The sequence below is a fragment of the Solanum lycopersicum genome, chromosome 1 (assembly GCF_036512215.1).
Source record: "Solanum lycopersicum chromosome 1, SLM_r2.1".
Lineage (NCBI taxonomy): Eukaryota > Viridiplantae > Streptophyta > Magnoliopsida > Solanales > Solanaceae > Solanum > Solanum lycopersicum.
In genome coordinates, this window is record NC_090800.1 from 84,198,251 (window position 1) to 84,213,102 (window position 14,852).

General features: G+C 30.6%; 2 protein-coding genes, 1 long non-coding RNA gene and 3 other non-coding genes across 8 annotated transcripts; 4 read left to right on the forward strand and 2 right to left on the reverse strand.

Annotated features, from left to right (window-relative positions):
- Nucleotides 1–4,204: 4,204 nt before the first annotated feature.
- Nucleotides 4,205–6,355, forward strand: LOC101264862 (annexin D4). The gene is made up of 6 exons (XM_004230058.5): nt 4,205–4,363; nt 4,884–5,056; nt 5,197–5,415; nt 5,549–5,776; nt 5,853–5,924; nt 6,039–6,355. Exons 1-6 carry the CDS (start codon nt 4,318–4,320, stop codon nt 6,249–6,251), a joined length of 951 nt encoding a protein of 316 aa, XP_004230106.1. The 5' UTR covers nt 4,205–4,317; the 3' UTR covers nt 6,252–6,355.
- On the reverse strand, nt 5,188–7,574 carry LOC112941985 (uncharacterized). Of its 2 annotated transcripts, none has more exons than XR_011211294.1 (2): nt 7,467–7,574; nt 5,188–6,436 (listed from the first exon to the last, which is right to left on the reverse strand). It is a non-coding gene; the product is annotated as an uncharacterized lncRNA (long non-coding RNA). The 2 variants fall into 2 exon arrangements; XR_003247722.2 differs by having other exon boundaries at nt 6,051–6,436; nt 6,547–7,564.
- Nucleotides 6,625–6,740, forward strand: LOC112940778 (U5 spliceosomal RNA). Its single transcript, XR_003245043.1, has one exon. It is a non-coding gene; the product is annotated as a U5 spliceosomal RNA (small nuclear RNA).
- A 52-nt stretch (nt 7,575–7,626) lies between the features above and the next one.
- On the forward strand, nt 7,627–7,738 carry LOC112940782 (U5 spliceosomal RNA). Its single transcript, XR_003245047.1, has one exon. It is a non-coding gene; the product is annotated as a U5 spliceosomal RNA (small nuclear RNA).
- Nucleotides 7,739–8,179: 441 nt separating this feature from the next.
- LOC112940780 (U5 spliceosomal RNA) lies at nt 8,180–8,296 on the forward strand. The gene has a single exon (XR_003245045.1). It is a non-coding gene; the product is annotated as a U5 spliceosomal RNA (small nuclear RNA).
- A 596-nt stretch (nt 8,297–8,892) lies between these two features.
- Nucleotides 8,893–11,737, reverse strand: LOC101265171 (annexin D3). Of its 2 annotated transcripts, XM_069288518.1 has the most exons (7): nt 11,623–11,737; nt 11,418–11,545; nt 10,820–10,965; nt 10,428–10,655; nt 9,965–10,177; nt 9,776–9,865; nt 8,893–9,253 (listed from the first exon to the last, which is right to left on the reverse strand). In XM_069288518.1, exons 2-7 carry the CDS (start codon nt 11,491–11,493, stop codon nt 9,050–9,052), a joined length of 957 nt encoding a protein of 318 aa, XP_069144619.1. In that variant the 5' UTR covers nt 11,494–11,545; nt 11,623–11,737; the 3' UTR covers nt 8,893–9,049. The 2 variants fall into 2 exon arrangements, with proteins under 2 accessions (XP_069144619.1, XP_004230107.1); XM_004230059.5 differs by lacking the exon at nt 11,623–11,737 and having other exon boundaries at nt 11,418–11,569.
- Nucleotides 11,738–14,852: the final 3,115 nt, after the last annotated feature.

The window sequence follows — 14,852 nt, forward strand, 5'->3', positions numbered from 1 at the left end:
ATTTTAAATCGTAATTTATTTATTTTTAAATGTAAAACTTAACTCTAAAGTTTATACTTTATAAAAAATAAAATATACATTATTTTAATTTTACAAAAGAAAGACTAATGTTTGATGCGAAGAGATTGTTTGTATTACGTGAAATGATTATATTATAGAATAACTAATTATTAATATTATTGTTGATTAGAAAATCTTTATATCACAAATATTTATTTATAAAAAAAACACAAAGATGCCTTAAAGATTAATAAATCTGTTTAAGATCATTTAATAAGATTTGAGAAATAACTTAGTGAAATTTACATAAGATATTCAAATTGAGTATCTTATTGAACTTTAACTTAATATAATCTACTTTCATATTATAATTTTATATTGCATTTTTTAAAGAACCAAATATAACGAGGGATATTAAATTGGAAATCACATTGGGAACTTATAGATCTTGTCTCTTTCCTGCTACTTTCATAAGCAGGAGGATGTATAAATAATTACATTGATGGTTCCATCTCATCAGTCACCAGTAAAAGATGCACAATTAATAAGACGTAAAATATGAAGGAACTTTTTGTCACCCATGTGTTTCATATGCTCAAGAGGAACAAAGAAAATTAAGAGAGTACTATATAACAATAATTGTTTTATCTCTTACGTGTCCCATTTAACGAAATGGCTTTGACATATTCAATTCAGACCATACAGTGTGAATCTGAAATTTAAAGATTATAAGAATATTATTTTTAGTAAGAAGTATTAAAAATATTTTTAAATTTGATGTCATTTTTAGTTTTAATTTTAAATTATTGATAGTCGTAAAAATATTTTTTTACTAGATTAACTAAATTTAGATACATCCTCGATACACTCCTGATATGCAACATGACATAACAAGTGATTTTAAACTCTTATATTTAGAAGCATATAGTTCTTAATAAAAATAAAAAAAAAGAATCTTGATAACATCTCGAAACTTGATGAGAATTTTTGAAAAATTCCACTAATATATATTGCAAGATATTAAGGGTGTATATTTAACTTCAATAGTCAAGCAAAATAAGACTGTCAATAGTTCGAATATGAAACTAGTAATTATGCTTGACTTCAATGTCATGTCTATCATTTGTATTATTTTTGGTGATGTGAGAACCTAAGGACAAATGTGAACCAAGAAATAATTATAGGAACGTTGTTGGACCAATAATTTGACAGAGGGTACTGATAAATGCTAAATCCAATTAAATAGATTGATGAAGATATTTTTAGACCTTTCTGTTTTGATCAAGTACCCTGCAGGTAAGACGACTACATCAACGTACCATTTATCACATGCGATGGCGGAGACGATTGAGATTTTTTTGTTTTTTATTATAAACGTTTAATTTTCTTTAAAAAAAATTATAGGAATATTAGTTTTATTTTAAAATGTAATTAATATGCCACGACAAATCTGAACTAGTGACAAATAATTACGATATAACATATGATCAAGGGGAAAAAAAAAAGAATAGTGTGAATGAGTTGAAGGTTTGAACTATACACTTGAAGATAATGAAATAAGCAAAATAATTTATTGTACTACATAAATTGTAGCTCGGAGGGTTATACTTATTTATCATGATGAGTCATTTTCATGCTATATCGTTCAAGTTCCTTTCACATTTATTTCAACTTTTAATTATTTGTATTATTTAATTAGAAAAAGTTGTTCAGATGATAATTACACCTCACTTTCAATTTTAAGTTGAACTCGACGAAAAAAAATCTTAATTGTTGTTCGTACCATTTTTTCCTCATGGAAATATAGTTTAATTCAGTATATGAATATTTTTCTTTCTTTCTTTTTGCCTTTTTGGTATTTTACTTAAAATAAATAAGATACGTGGAAATAAAAAGATAGCTTAAACAATTAAAAAAAAAAAAAAGAGAGAGAGAGATGGCTTAGTTGTTGCACATATCTCTTTCACACATGCCATTATTGCCATATATCAACACAATTAATAATTCCACACCTGTCTCATTTTTTAATACTCTCTTTTATTGTTGTAATTTAATGCGATTTTCCTATCTTTATAAAGTCAAGTCTTCATGTTCATATTTGACAGTACTATTTATTTCCTCACTTTACTTATTCACGCTAGATATTAATTTTTATTTGTTAAGTTTTAAGGAATAAAATAAAATAAATTATTTTATATTTATTTTATTTTTATTGTTAAATATTAGTATTTATTTTTAATATTTAAATAGTTTATAATATTTGAGATGACATAGGGAAAAGCAACCTGCCCGTGCATGGCTGTCTTGATAATAATTGACATAATATGGACAAGAATAATTATAATCGCGATAAATAAAAGCAAGAAAGACTGTACGAAGAACCTTGTGATTCTCGTGCAACAACCTTTTTTTTTAAAAAAAAAAAAAGTACAGTAGTATTTTTTTTAACACTTCTCACCTTTTATATTACTTGTTGATGCCGTTAAAAATATTTTTTTTAGAATTACTATTCATTTATAGAAAAAATTAATTAAAAACATTATTTTCTATTAAAATTATTATAAAATTTCAAAAATATTCTTCGTTGTTCAATTTAGAATTGATGAATAGGGCTATATATAAAGTGTATTGAAAAAAAACAAATGATAACTTAGTTAAAATAATTTTCTTATTTATATATAATTTCTTTAGAAATGTTTAAAATAAAATATAAGTGGATAAGTAATGTAAATTGTAAGATGGAGGGAACATTGTTTTTCTCTCGTAGAGGGTGGGGTATAATAGTTAGAAAATTTTCAACTTTAGAATCTTTTGGTATATGCCAGATGAGATAACTACGGATAAAATTATTTATCCTATCTTTATATTATATATATAATAAATAAAATACTTTAAAACTAATAAATATCTAAATCAAACATAAAAGTAATCTCATTTTTGATATATATTTTTATTCAAATTCGAGCAACCTTTTTAGTCTTTTTTCTTCCCTAATTATCAAGTTAAAATCTTAACTAAATTTGAATCTCGCTCTATAAAGCTCATTCAAAGACATTTTTTATAAAAAAAATTTATACTCAAAATTTGAACACATAATCTATTAATAACGAGTGAAATAATTTTATTATTACACCGCCAACAAGGTCCTTTTACCTATCTTCAATACGATGAAAACGTGTTTTTCTACGGAGAAACACAGATTTTGGATGTTCTACATCAATTTCTAGCTAGTCTTCTATGTTGTCCCTTTATTGTCATTAACTATAGTAAGTATTTTCCATTTTATTTTAATTGTCATATTTTTTTTTAGGATTTAGAAAAGAATTTTGAATAAGAGAATAATTTGACTAATTCATCTTTATTTACTCTTTTTGTTATAATATATATTTTTTTTTTATCATGTTAGTTTCTTATCATTTTATGAAGTAAAGATAAAAGTAAAAAAGAAACAATTAATTATATTTTAATTTTTTAAAATAACGTTACTATTTATTATTATTTTGAATAAGTTGCTTTCAATAAGTACAACTACTAAAATAGATTTTAGTACATATAAGTTATTGAGCGATGGTAGAAGTAAAATTTATCATATGAAAATTTAATAACATGGATTTTAACATTTGACACGTATTAGTAGCTAAGTGGGTTCATTTGAACTCTTTCTCGGTAAAAATTACACAATTTATATAAAGCAAAATTTTGAAAATACATATATTTTAAACTCCGCAATAACAAAATAAAGTTGATAACGCAATAGCAAATCCTTTTAAAATTAAGTTGTACATCACTTATTTAAATTCCAATAATTAATTTATTTTAAAAAGATGATATATATACAGCGTAAAATGCAAGCATATTTTATCAAAACTTATCATCGTTGAATCTACGAAAAAACTCAATTAAAAAGGAAAGAACCAATTGCTAACATGGAAATATCCAAAGGCAGATGATAAAAGCATAAAAAACAGATAGCCGAATATTTATTAAAACATTAATTAATAAGAAATAATATTAAAGATTAGACTTTAATTAAAATAATTAACGACATTTCTTTAAAAAAAATAAAATTGGTTAAGGCGTTACACTCTGTACTTTGATGAACGGGAAAGTACAAGAATTAATTTACAATGAAGGCTACTTTGGTCATTTATTGGTTTGCTAACCGGCCGGTAATAATTAAATGACAGAAGTACCCCTAATAACCCATATAAATGTGGTTGGAATTGAATCACAGCATCATCTATCAGCTCTCCTCTCTCTCACAGGCACACAAAGAGACAAAAACTCAAAAACAAAGAAAATTAACAGAAAAGAAAAATGGCAGAGGCTAATTCGTATGCAGCTCTTACCAAAGCTTTCTCAGGTTCTTTTCCATTTCTTCCTTCTATAACTGATTTTTTGAAAATGTTTATTAGAGTTAAAAGTTGGATTTTCTTCAAGTTTTTACTACTAAACTCTCACTGGATCTTCACTTGCTTTGAGAAGTTGTGTTCTACATCTGATTCTGCCGATCTGTATAATTTGTGATTTCATGTGCTTTTTTTGTGTCTGATAATGGAAATTGCCCTTTATAGTGACTATTCACTGTTTCAATTTGTTTGATTTGACTGTACGTGGAATTTAGATTTTTGAGTATTCGGATTTTGCCCTATAATTTAATCGTGTTGCACACGCCAGGTAATATCTTGAAGTTATAGATCAAATCAATGAATGTAAGCTAATTTATCTCTCAAACATAGTTAGCTAATTCGTATTTTTGCTTAATTGCTAATGTTAAAATGTTTAGTCTAAGATGCAAGTAAGTATTTACCGGTGTAACAGTTGTTAAGGCATCCAGTGAGGCATGGAGTTGAATTATAACTGAAAATTGATAAAATTTGTAGGACTTGGTGTGGATGAGAACTTATTCATCTCAACACTGGGGAAATGGAATCGGCATCAGAGGGAATCGTACAGGGTAAGCACTCCTGGATTCTTCAGAGAAGACAAACGACAGTTCCAGAGATGGGATGATCAACATATCCTCCAGCTTCGTCAAGAGTTTTTGCGTCTTAAGGTATTTAGATACATTTTTATATTAATTATCGGAAACAACCTCTCTACCTTCCTTCCAATGTCGGGAGGAGTAAGGTAATGCTCTCTCTCTCTATATAGTATTTGTGATCTTATAAGTTTCTTCCCTCCAAATTATTTTAGGATGCAGTGGTTTTGTACACAATGCACCCATGGGAAAGAGATGCTCGTTTGTTCAAGGAAGCATTATTATTGCAAGTACCTAAACATGATGTTCTCATTGAGATTGCTTGCACTCGATCCTCTGAAGATCTTCTTGGAGCCAGAAAAGCTTACCATTCCCTTTTTGAACACTCAATTGAGGAAGACATTGCCTTCCATGTTCGAAGTTCTGAAAGAAAGGTACCCGTCATTTTACGGATTTAATATGTGAATTGTGATTGCACGTGAGTTATCATTCTTATAAGTTACCGATTAATGGTATTTGTTCAAAGTTCTTGATTAGTGATTTACCATTTTTTTTAATGACATACAGCTTCTAGTTGCTCTTGTAAGTTCCTACCGTTATGAAGGTCCACGAGTAAACGATGATCTTGCAAAATCTGAGGCTAAGATTTTTGTAAATGCAATAAAAAATGCCAACAAGAAGAAGCTGATTGATGAGGATGAAGAGATTGTGAGGATCCTTTCGACAAGAAGCAAGCTCCATCTTAAGGCCATCTATAGCCATTACAAGGAAATCACTGGCAACTTCTTGGACGAGGTAAGAAAAAAGAGAGTTTAATTTCTATGCACCGACACTTTTAAAATATAGTCTCAACTTTTTTTGTTTTCTTCAGGATCTTGAGTGTGACTTGACCTTGAAACAAGTTGTTCAATGCCTTTGTATACCTAAAGCATACTTTAGCAAGGTAAATAGCAAACACAAAACTGATAGATAATGCATCATACTGTATTTCTCCCTTTTTTGTTTGAACTAATTTGGTTATCTATTTGATTTGTTTTTTCAATCTCTTATTGCATAGATTTTGATCGCGTCCCTAAGATTGGATGTGGATGAATCTGCTAAAGACTCAGTTACCCGAGTCATAGTGTCAAGAGCAGACGATGATGATATGCAGCAAATCAAAGAAGAATTTCAGAGCAAATATGGAACTACTTTGGCTGAAAAGATTGCAGAAGTTGCTAATGGAAGCTACAAGGATTTCTTGCTTACTATAATTGCAAAATCTGAGTAATTATTTGGCCTAGATTTTGACATATCCAAAGTTGTTCCATGTTCTCACACGCTTGTTTCCATTTGATCTTCTTTTGCTCAATTTATGTATGATTTCAGTTTTCAGCTTCTTGATTCAATTTATCATTGCAATTGCTATATCCAAGCATCTATTCTATCATAGATAATGAAATTTAGAATCCAAACCTGCATAGAAATTGAAATCGATTTTCGATAATATAAATATTGTAGTGAAAAGGAAGTAGCAGAGTGAACAACAATATTTGATGCCTTTAAAAAAAGAGAGGAGCGAATACCACATCGATGAACAAGAAGTAAATCCGAACATTGCCGACATATACACGTGCAGCGCATTATCACAACAAAACTCACGCAGCTACGCAGTGAGCACAAAGCGAACTATTCTTTCGCCTTTTACTAAAGAATACCGTGTGCGCTCTGCTATTAGTGGCATACGCCAATTTTTGGAGGGTTTTCAACTTTGAGACCCCAACAACTCTAGCCTTTTAACATTTTTGAACCATACTCCAATTTATTGGTCCGATTACAAACAAATGTTCCATGTTCTCAAATGCTAGTTTATATCCCCCTTTGTTTTTCCTTCAAGTCTTTCACTCATTTTATGTGAAGTGTATCCATTTTTCTAATGAGCTATTTCTACACCATAGTTATAGCTTCTTGATTTTGACTTATCATTGCGTATTTGAATGGTACAATTTGGGTACTTGCCCTTGTGTCTTAGCAACAAAGTTAGTTAATTGATTGCCAGAAACACAGCTAAAGTGGAGGTCAAACAAAGCAAGGAATACTTATACTAACTTAGGCAGTAGGGACGATAACTAATTTCAGAGGTTTCGATGTCAGGGCAGAGCTACAATATTGGATACGAGTTTGGATGAATATAAGTATATATACTGATTCGGTTGGCTAGTTCAGAACCCATTAACTTTAAATCTTGATCCGCCACTGTTTAAAGCTACCATACAAAGATGTAATTTGAACAACTAGAAACTGCACGTACCATACCATAACTTACAAGTAGTGTTTCATCACACAACTCAATGCCATTATTAGGTCAAACTTAAAGTCAAGGGCGGAACTACAATATTATACAACCAGGTAACTTTTATTTAAGCCAAGTAAAATCTGTTGAATATGTATAAATAGTTAATTTGGATGTAGTTGTAAGTAATTTGGGCAAAGTTCAGAACCAAACCTGCATAGGAAATTCAAGTCACCTTGTGAGCATATAATTCTTCAGAATCACCAAGAAAGAAGTGAGGCGATCTGAAGGTTACCACATCGATAAACAACGAGTAAATTCAAAAGTTGCCGCAATATACAAATGCAGCACAGTCGGTCTGAAAAAATCACGCAGCCACGCAGTGAACACATAGCGAACTATTCTTTCGCCTTTTACTAAAGAATACCGTGTGTGCACTGCATATCGTGGGGTTCTCTTTTCTGAAGCTCCAACAACTCAAGTTTCAATCATTTATAAGTTCTAACAGTCATGCAATATTACTTTTTTTTTATTATAGATTTTGAACATTTGTACTACACTTAACAAATTTGCTGCCTCCAGCCCTCTTCCCATTGCCATGTCCATATATCATTGAAGTTCCTATCCGTATTATATAATTAAATAGTAAATAAATGGGGATATTGGTGGTAACCAAAAGGATCAGTGATATATCCGAATCCACCAAGAAACTGAAGCGAAACAAATCTTCAATTTAACAAACAACAAAGTGCACAGTGCAGCTTAAATTGATTGATCTATTTGAATGACTGGTGAAGAAGAGAGCAATATTTGACAGAGAAATAAGAAGTGAGGCGACTAGGAGAGTCCCACATCGATAGAGAACGAGTAAATTCGAGGTTGTCGTCATATAAAACTGCAGCGTGGTGACACTGCAAAACTCACGCAGCCACGCAGTGAGCACAAAGCGAACTATTCTTTCGCCTTTTACTAAAGAATACCGTGTGCGCGCTGCAATTAGTCGCATACGCCAATGTTTGGAGGGGTTCTCAACTATGAGACCTCAACAACTCTAGTTTTAACCATTCATGCTGTAAATTATCTGTTGTGGTAAACTTAATTCTGTTTATCATCTCTTACTTTGTTTAAACAATATTGAATAAGTTTCATATGACCATTGTTTTCATCCTTAAAAATGCACTTTGGATTAATATCATCTTTATCTTGAAATTGAATGAATAGTCTTTAACCACAGTTTTCTTGATCTCGCTTATGCACCCATTTCACATGTTAGCTGGGGTATTAGGTGGCTTCTTATTCAGTGCTATGCATGGTTCCTTGGTAACTTCTAGTTCGATCAGGGAAACCACAGAATGAATCTGCTAATGAAGGTTACAGATTCGATCAGAGGAAGAAACTTATAATATCATAGCCGCTCAGGGTTACACTTCTTCTGAGCTGCTTGGCCTGTAGTAGGTATATCTGGTTTACCGCTTTAGATATCAGCACTATGGCTTTCAACCTGAATGGTTTCAATTTCAACCAATCTGTAGTTGATAGTCAGTGTCATGTAATTAACACTTGGGCCGATATCATCAACCGTGCTAGCCTTGGTATGGAAGTTATGCATGAACGTTGAAGATGCAATTTACTCAAAAACTAAGTGACAAACAACAAAATTAAATATATTTTCACTCTGTCCAACAACTAGGTTTTTCACAACAGGTCCATACATTAATGTTTCATAATAGCATACAAAGTAAAAATACAGAATTGGAACACTACATACAACACAATGTTCAGATCCAGAGAGCTAGTTAGACTTTGGCCCCAAGCAGTGTCATCAGGAACTTCATGTAATCACCTGATGTGTCATCAATAACTGCACTATCAAGATTACTCTTGTTCGCGATGAAGTACTCTCCCCTGACTTTCATCATATCAACTTCAGCCCGAGTTACAATGGCTCTAGTTAGAGCATTCTCATCAGTTCCAAACCCAAGAATCGAGGCTCTGACAACCTGAATATTCCAAAATACACTATTTAAATGAAACAGTCTGGATCACAATATTAGACACTAGAGCAGAATGGCATGATATGCTGTAAACCCTGAAAGTAAGGCCTAAACTGAACCAGTTCTAGAGAACTCTGGTTGCTGAGCTTGTTTCAGGTTGCACACGTTATGACCCTATTTGGCAGTTTAATACAGGTAATAGAAGCAGCATAAGAATAAAAATAAAGAAATTTCAGAATCTATGGTGCATTGCTACTGATGACTATTTAAATCTAGTCTAAACCGAACATCGATAAGCAAATTGATAGGACTAACATACATAATTGAAATATACGGTCTAGCTTTTAGAGAGAATTTCATCTCTTGGAAGTAGAATTCAACAGGAGCCTGAGCTTGTACTAACATAATAAAAATAAGGTAGGGATATGTGATTTTGCGACAGAAGTTTTGACAGCAAAAAGGGTGTAAAAACCAGAAAATACTTGAAACAAAATATAAAAAAGAAGAATCTGTTTCTGTGAGTAGTACCTCAGCAAAATGTTTCTCAGGCGAATCAATGCACCAGATAACCACCTTCAGTATAGATTCCAGCAGACCTTTTCCACAGCTCTTCATGTCCTGTAAAAGAACCGTAAAAGTAGATAGAATAAAATAAGAGAAAAATGCGCAAGTAGCACTGTTAAGCAGGTTGTGCAGGCAGCTTGTAAGAAGTGTAACCTGGTCAATGGAGAATCCGTAATTTTGCTTGTAGCACTCAAAAGTTTCTCTAAGCTGATGAACATTCCTTGTGCTGAGTATCAACAGAAAATTATCGGAATCCAAATGTTTTGTCCTTATGGTTTCACGAAGGATAGCAGATTCTTTATTAGCAATACTAGGATCCACCAGTTCCTTATCATATCTGTAGGACCTGACTAAACCAATGAGAACCTGTAGACATCCACACAACACATCATTTCAATAACTTCTAGAAGTTAGTGAGACACTGCTCAACTTCACAAGCAATTATCAGAAAGCATGATATGTAAACTGATAATGAATCATCATCTAGGTAAGATGTCTTCAGTACTCGGGATGCACCCGACTAGATCTATGTTGTCTTTAGAAGATTCAAATGAGGTCGGTTAACATGATAGTACCCTTAAGCTAGTAAGATGTGACTAGAAGTGTTCATACATACCTTTTGAACAGGCATAGGGACATTTGCTGCGATATCTTCTTCAAGTGAACAGTTGAAAAGGCCACGATATGTTTGTCTCACTGCAACCAGATGATCAGGAGATGATGCACAAGCTATCTCTACTATCACTTGCAATTGGGTGATGGTTTTCTTTTTTGATTTCAAGGCTTCATTTGCTAGCCGTGCATCTCTTTCCGAAGGCTCGTATGTCCACAGGACAACTGCTTTCTGTCACACATGTATAGCAAAATTAGCTAGATTCTAGCTATTTCGAGTCTGAATCTAGCCTGTAATGACTTAACATTCTAGTGAGCTAACACTATCAAATTGTGAGTCAATTACGGGAGTGAATGAAATAATTATGTCTAGAAAAGTGAGAAAAGAAATTGTACCTTGAAATCACCAGACAATTCAGAAAAAATGTCATCAACAAGGGACCTGTTGTAAAGTTGCTGATAGGTTTCTCTGATTTTCTTCCTCTGGCTTGCATTTCTGTGTCCCAACACCGATATCACCGACTTCTCATTAGTTCCCAGCCCTAAGAAAAAGAATGAACAAATTGCAAACACTCCATCAGATATGGGATTGCAACCGGTCAGTGAAACTCAAAAGTCATATTTCCCCCAATTTACAAGCTTCCCCTTAATGATCTCCAAATACTCACCTCCAACCTGGCTTAGTTTTTTCTCTATTTTCTCACAAACTGCTATTAGCCTATTACGATTTAAGGAGCAGTATTTTCTGTGCATGAAACAACCATTACCTAATCTCTCTCTGTCTATCAGTTAATTATCAAATTGCAATTTGTAGATCATAATTGCATCAATCAATGGCAAAGTAAGTTGATGAAAAATATTAGCAGACACGAATCATATTCATAAATTAAACATAATTACTGTTGGATTCAATTGACGAAAGGAAGTAAGCCCCTAACCAATTAAGGGGAATTCGCTGAGAGAAAAAACAGAGCAAGGAAGAAAATGGAGATACCTTTGAAGGATTTCATGAGAGTTTCAGCGTCTTCAGCTGGAGAAGGTACAACATCTGGAATTCTCAGTGTAGCCATTTTTTCTTCTTCTTCACCTTAACCAGAAATTGCAAGTTTTTCTTTTCTGTTTCTGCAACACTTTCAGTTATTTTTTTTCCTCTCCCAAAAAGGGCAAAAATGAAAATAAAGAAAAAGTTTTTTTTTTACCTCGCTGTCCTTAATGCCCTTATCTTTTGTTTAGACCGTAATACCCCTAACGTTGAATATTCACATTCTTCAAACTCATTGTACGCGTGGCTCTTTTTTCAATTCGATCAAGTATAAGAATGAAGGGTGCGTCTTGTATTAATAATTATATTTTTAATTTTGTAATGTTTGATTGATTAAAATATTTTTTTATCGAAAGTTGACTTTCGTATAGTTTTTTGTCTACTCCGCCTATATTCCAACTCCAATAATGCCCAATCAAATACTAAAGTATAAAGAAAGAAGTAATGAAAATATTCTTAATTATATTGAGTTTGACGTCTTTAAATTGTTGACAACATTAAAAACACTTCTCTACTTGACTAATTAAGCTTATATACATGTAATAATAAGTGGTCTCAAATTCTTGTACGAACATGATGCTCTATTGCTCTTAATAAAGAGTCGAGAGAAGTGTTAAAACGCTCCTAAACTTGACGAGAATTTAAGAGTTATTTCACTTAAGTTGCAAGATTGGGTTGAATTTAAGTGCCGTTTGTCGAGTAAATGAGTTTATTTAACGCTGTCAATAATTAAAATATGAAACAAATATAATATACCGAGTTTTAGAGATGTTTTCAATACTTCTCTTAATAAATACCCGTCTGTCCCTTTTTATTGTCATGTCATGCGCTTTTCAAAAGTCTTGACTAATTTTTAAAATTAAATTCGTTTACATTAATTTGATATTTTAAATAAAAAATTAGATATTCAAAAACTATACAAAAAGTACTATAAATTTCAATTTTTTGAATGTCAATATGAACAAAAAATACATCGTAAAATGTTAGTCAAAGTTATTATTGTTTGACTCATTTTTATCAGTTCCATTTTTTTAATTAGTAACAAATCTGTATGGAGTAAAACTTACCCGCACCAAATGTTTACATCAATCCAATATATGCATGCCATGTGTTTGAATTATTTTATTTAACTTTAATTAATCAATTGATATTTTATTTCATTAAATTACATAGTAATGAAAATTGAATTAGTTTAATGTAAACACTTGGTGCGAGTGAGTTTTTTTATTTGGAACGCGGACGATCGATTTGAATACGAGTTGCATAGTCCTGTGTGAAACTGTGAATGTGTTTATCACCCAATATTTCAAAATAATATTATACGATAATAAATTTACTGTTGAAGAAATTAATGGACTGCGTTTTGTATGAACACATAATGTGAATGATTTGAATTTTATAGAGAAGAAAAATGTATATAAAGTAAATAATTATTTTACATAGACAATTATACGTATCTTAGAGGGATAAAGAGATAAATGATCTCCTATTTCTTTTTTATAACCATTTTGTTAATGGATATTCTATTAGTTTTTATTATAAGATTTATTAACGAAAAAAGTGAGTTCGGAGCTTGCCTTTTTTCCTTAAAAGAACACATAAATAACATTTAATTTTTTATTTAATCAAAAGGACAAAATTACAATTAATGTAATGATATTTTTCGTCAAAAAATTAACTCCATTCCGTCGTTAAAAAAAATAAGATTTAGTAAAAAAAATCAATTTTTTTTAAATAACTTAAACTGCTGCTTTTGCAGCGAGTTTCTTAAAAAATCAATTTTTCCAATTCCTATTATTTGTCTGATTTGCCTTATTTAATTTAATTCAGAATTTGTGTAATTCGATTTCTTATTTTATAAATTCAGAAATTTGTACATGCTTACAAGAGCTATTTGTATACGATTTATGAAAAAATCATAATAAATTACTCTGTTTGTAATTGACAAGCGAAATATATAAACAAAGTTCTAAAAAGTTCCTAAATATATAAATACAGAATTTGTATATACTTGTTCAATTTGTATACCGGCCCTATTTCTAAAATTTTCTCAACGGAAAGTACATTATCTAGCTCAACACGTTCTTTTTGCTTGAACTTAAAATATGTTGGATATATCTCTTCACATTGATAGTCTTGACTTGCTCATTACAAATAATTAATTATATTTTTATAATTTCAATTCTTGATGTTCTTATATTTGTATTAGGGAAGAGCATTGGGTGCCATACTGTCATTTAAGTCAATTATTATTTTTAATAATAAAGTATATACAAATTTAAATGATATTATCTCATGGTGTGAACAAATTAATTTAAAGTTTTGTTGCACGTTGTTTTCATTTTCAAATCATCGGCATTGGGAAAAATAACTATCTAGATGACATACCAGTAATTAGTATGGACGATAATAAGTACGATGGATATATAAATTATAATAATATTTTCCGTAAAATGAACTAAGACTCAGGCCTCAATTATTAGCATGGGAGTCCTGCATGGGTACGAATGAAAAAACAAAAGAATGATCTTAGCGTGATTTTGAATAATCATCTTTTAATAAATTAATTTATGTGATTAAATTAGATTTAAGATCGAATTTTTATATAGTATTAAATAAAACTCATCTCAATTATAACTTATTAATGTTGTGCGCTCGTATATTAAATTGTCCATATGCTATATGTTTCATCATGGACATGACGTGGTGTGTTTATGAAGAATCCCACACCAGATAATGAGATGAAAATGAATGAATATTGATCTTCAACGATAATTTTGGATAATCTTTTCCTAATGAGTTATATTCGAAATTAAATTAAATCTAAAATTTATTGTTTTACATCATAATTTTTTTTTGTTTCTTTTTATTATTTATTTTTGGATGAGTGGTGTAAAAAACCTTATCAATCGATACTTAACATAAAGTGAATATTATTTTTTATTCTTAATTAAACTAAGTTCAAGTTAATTTTTTTTAGTAAGAAATATTTTCTTATTTCATGAATTTCATGAATTCAAATTAATCAGGATTCAATTTAATAAAACAAAAAATAAATTACTAATTGTAAACTCCAAGGACGACATAAAAGTGTTTCATGAAGTCATTGAGTTAATGCCATAATAATATAACTGATATAATTAACTTGATCAATAGCGATTTTTATTAAATCAGTTATAACAACTTAAGTAAATTCCAACCAAGATAATTACTTTGATTAGAAATAAACCGCCAGTAATATCAGGTATTTTTCAGTTTAAACTATTCTAGATGTCGTGATTAATTAAATATACTAATATTATACTAGGACGTGCAAAGCTCATGGTACATTAAATAAAGCATTAAAAACATATTATCATTTAATAAACATTAAATAAGAAGATTTCA

Coding starts and splice junctions, on each gene's coding strand:
- LOC101264862 (XM_004230058.5), top strand. CDS start 4,318: ATGGCAGAGGCTAATTCGTATGCAGCTCTTACCAAAGCTTTCTCAG. Junction 5,416..5,548: donor TTCGAAGTTCTGAAAGAAAG/GTACCCGTCATT, acceptor AATGACATACAG/CTTCTAGTTGCTCTTGTAAG. Junction 5,777..5,852: donor CTGGCAACTTCTTGGACGAG/GTAAGAAAAAAG, acceptor TGTTTTCTTCAG/GATCTTGAGTGTGACTTGAC.
- LOC101265171 (XM_069288518.1), bottom strand. CDS start 11,493: ATGGCTACACTGAGAATTCCAGATGTTGTACCTTCTCCAGCTGAAGAC. Junction 10,656..10,819: donor AATTGTCTGGTGATTTCAAG/GTACAATTTCTT, acceptor CATGTGTGACAG/AAAGCAGTTGTCCTGTGGAC. Junction 9,866..9,964: donor ACGGATTCTCCATTGACCAG/GTTACACTTCTT, acceptor GTTCTTTTACAG/GACATGAAGAGCTGTGGAAA.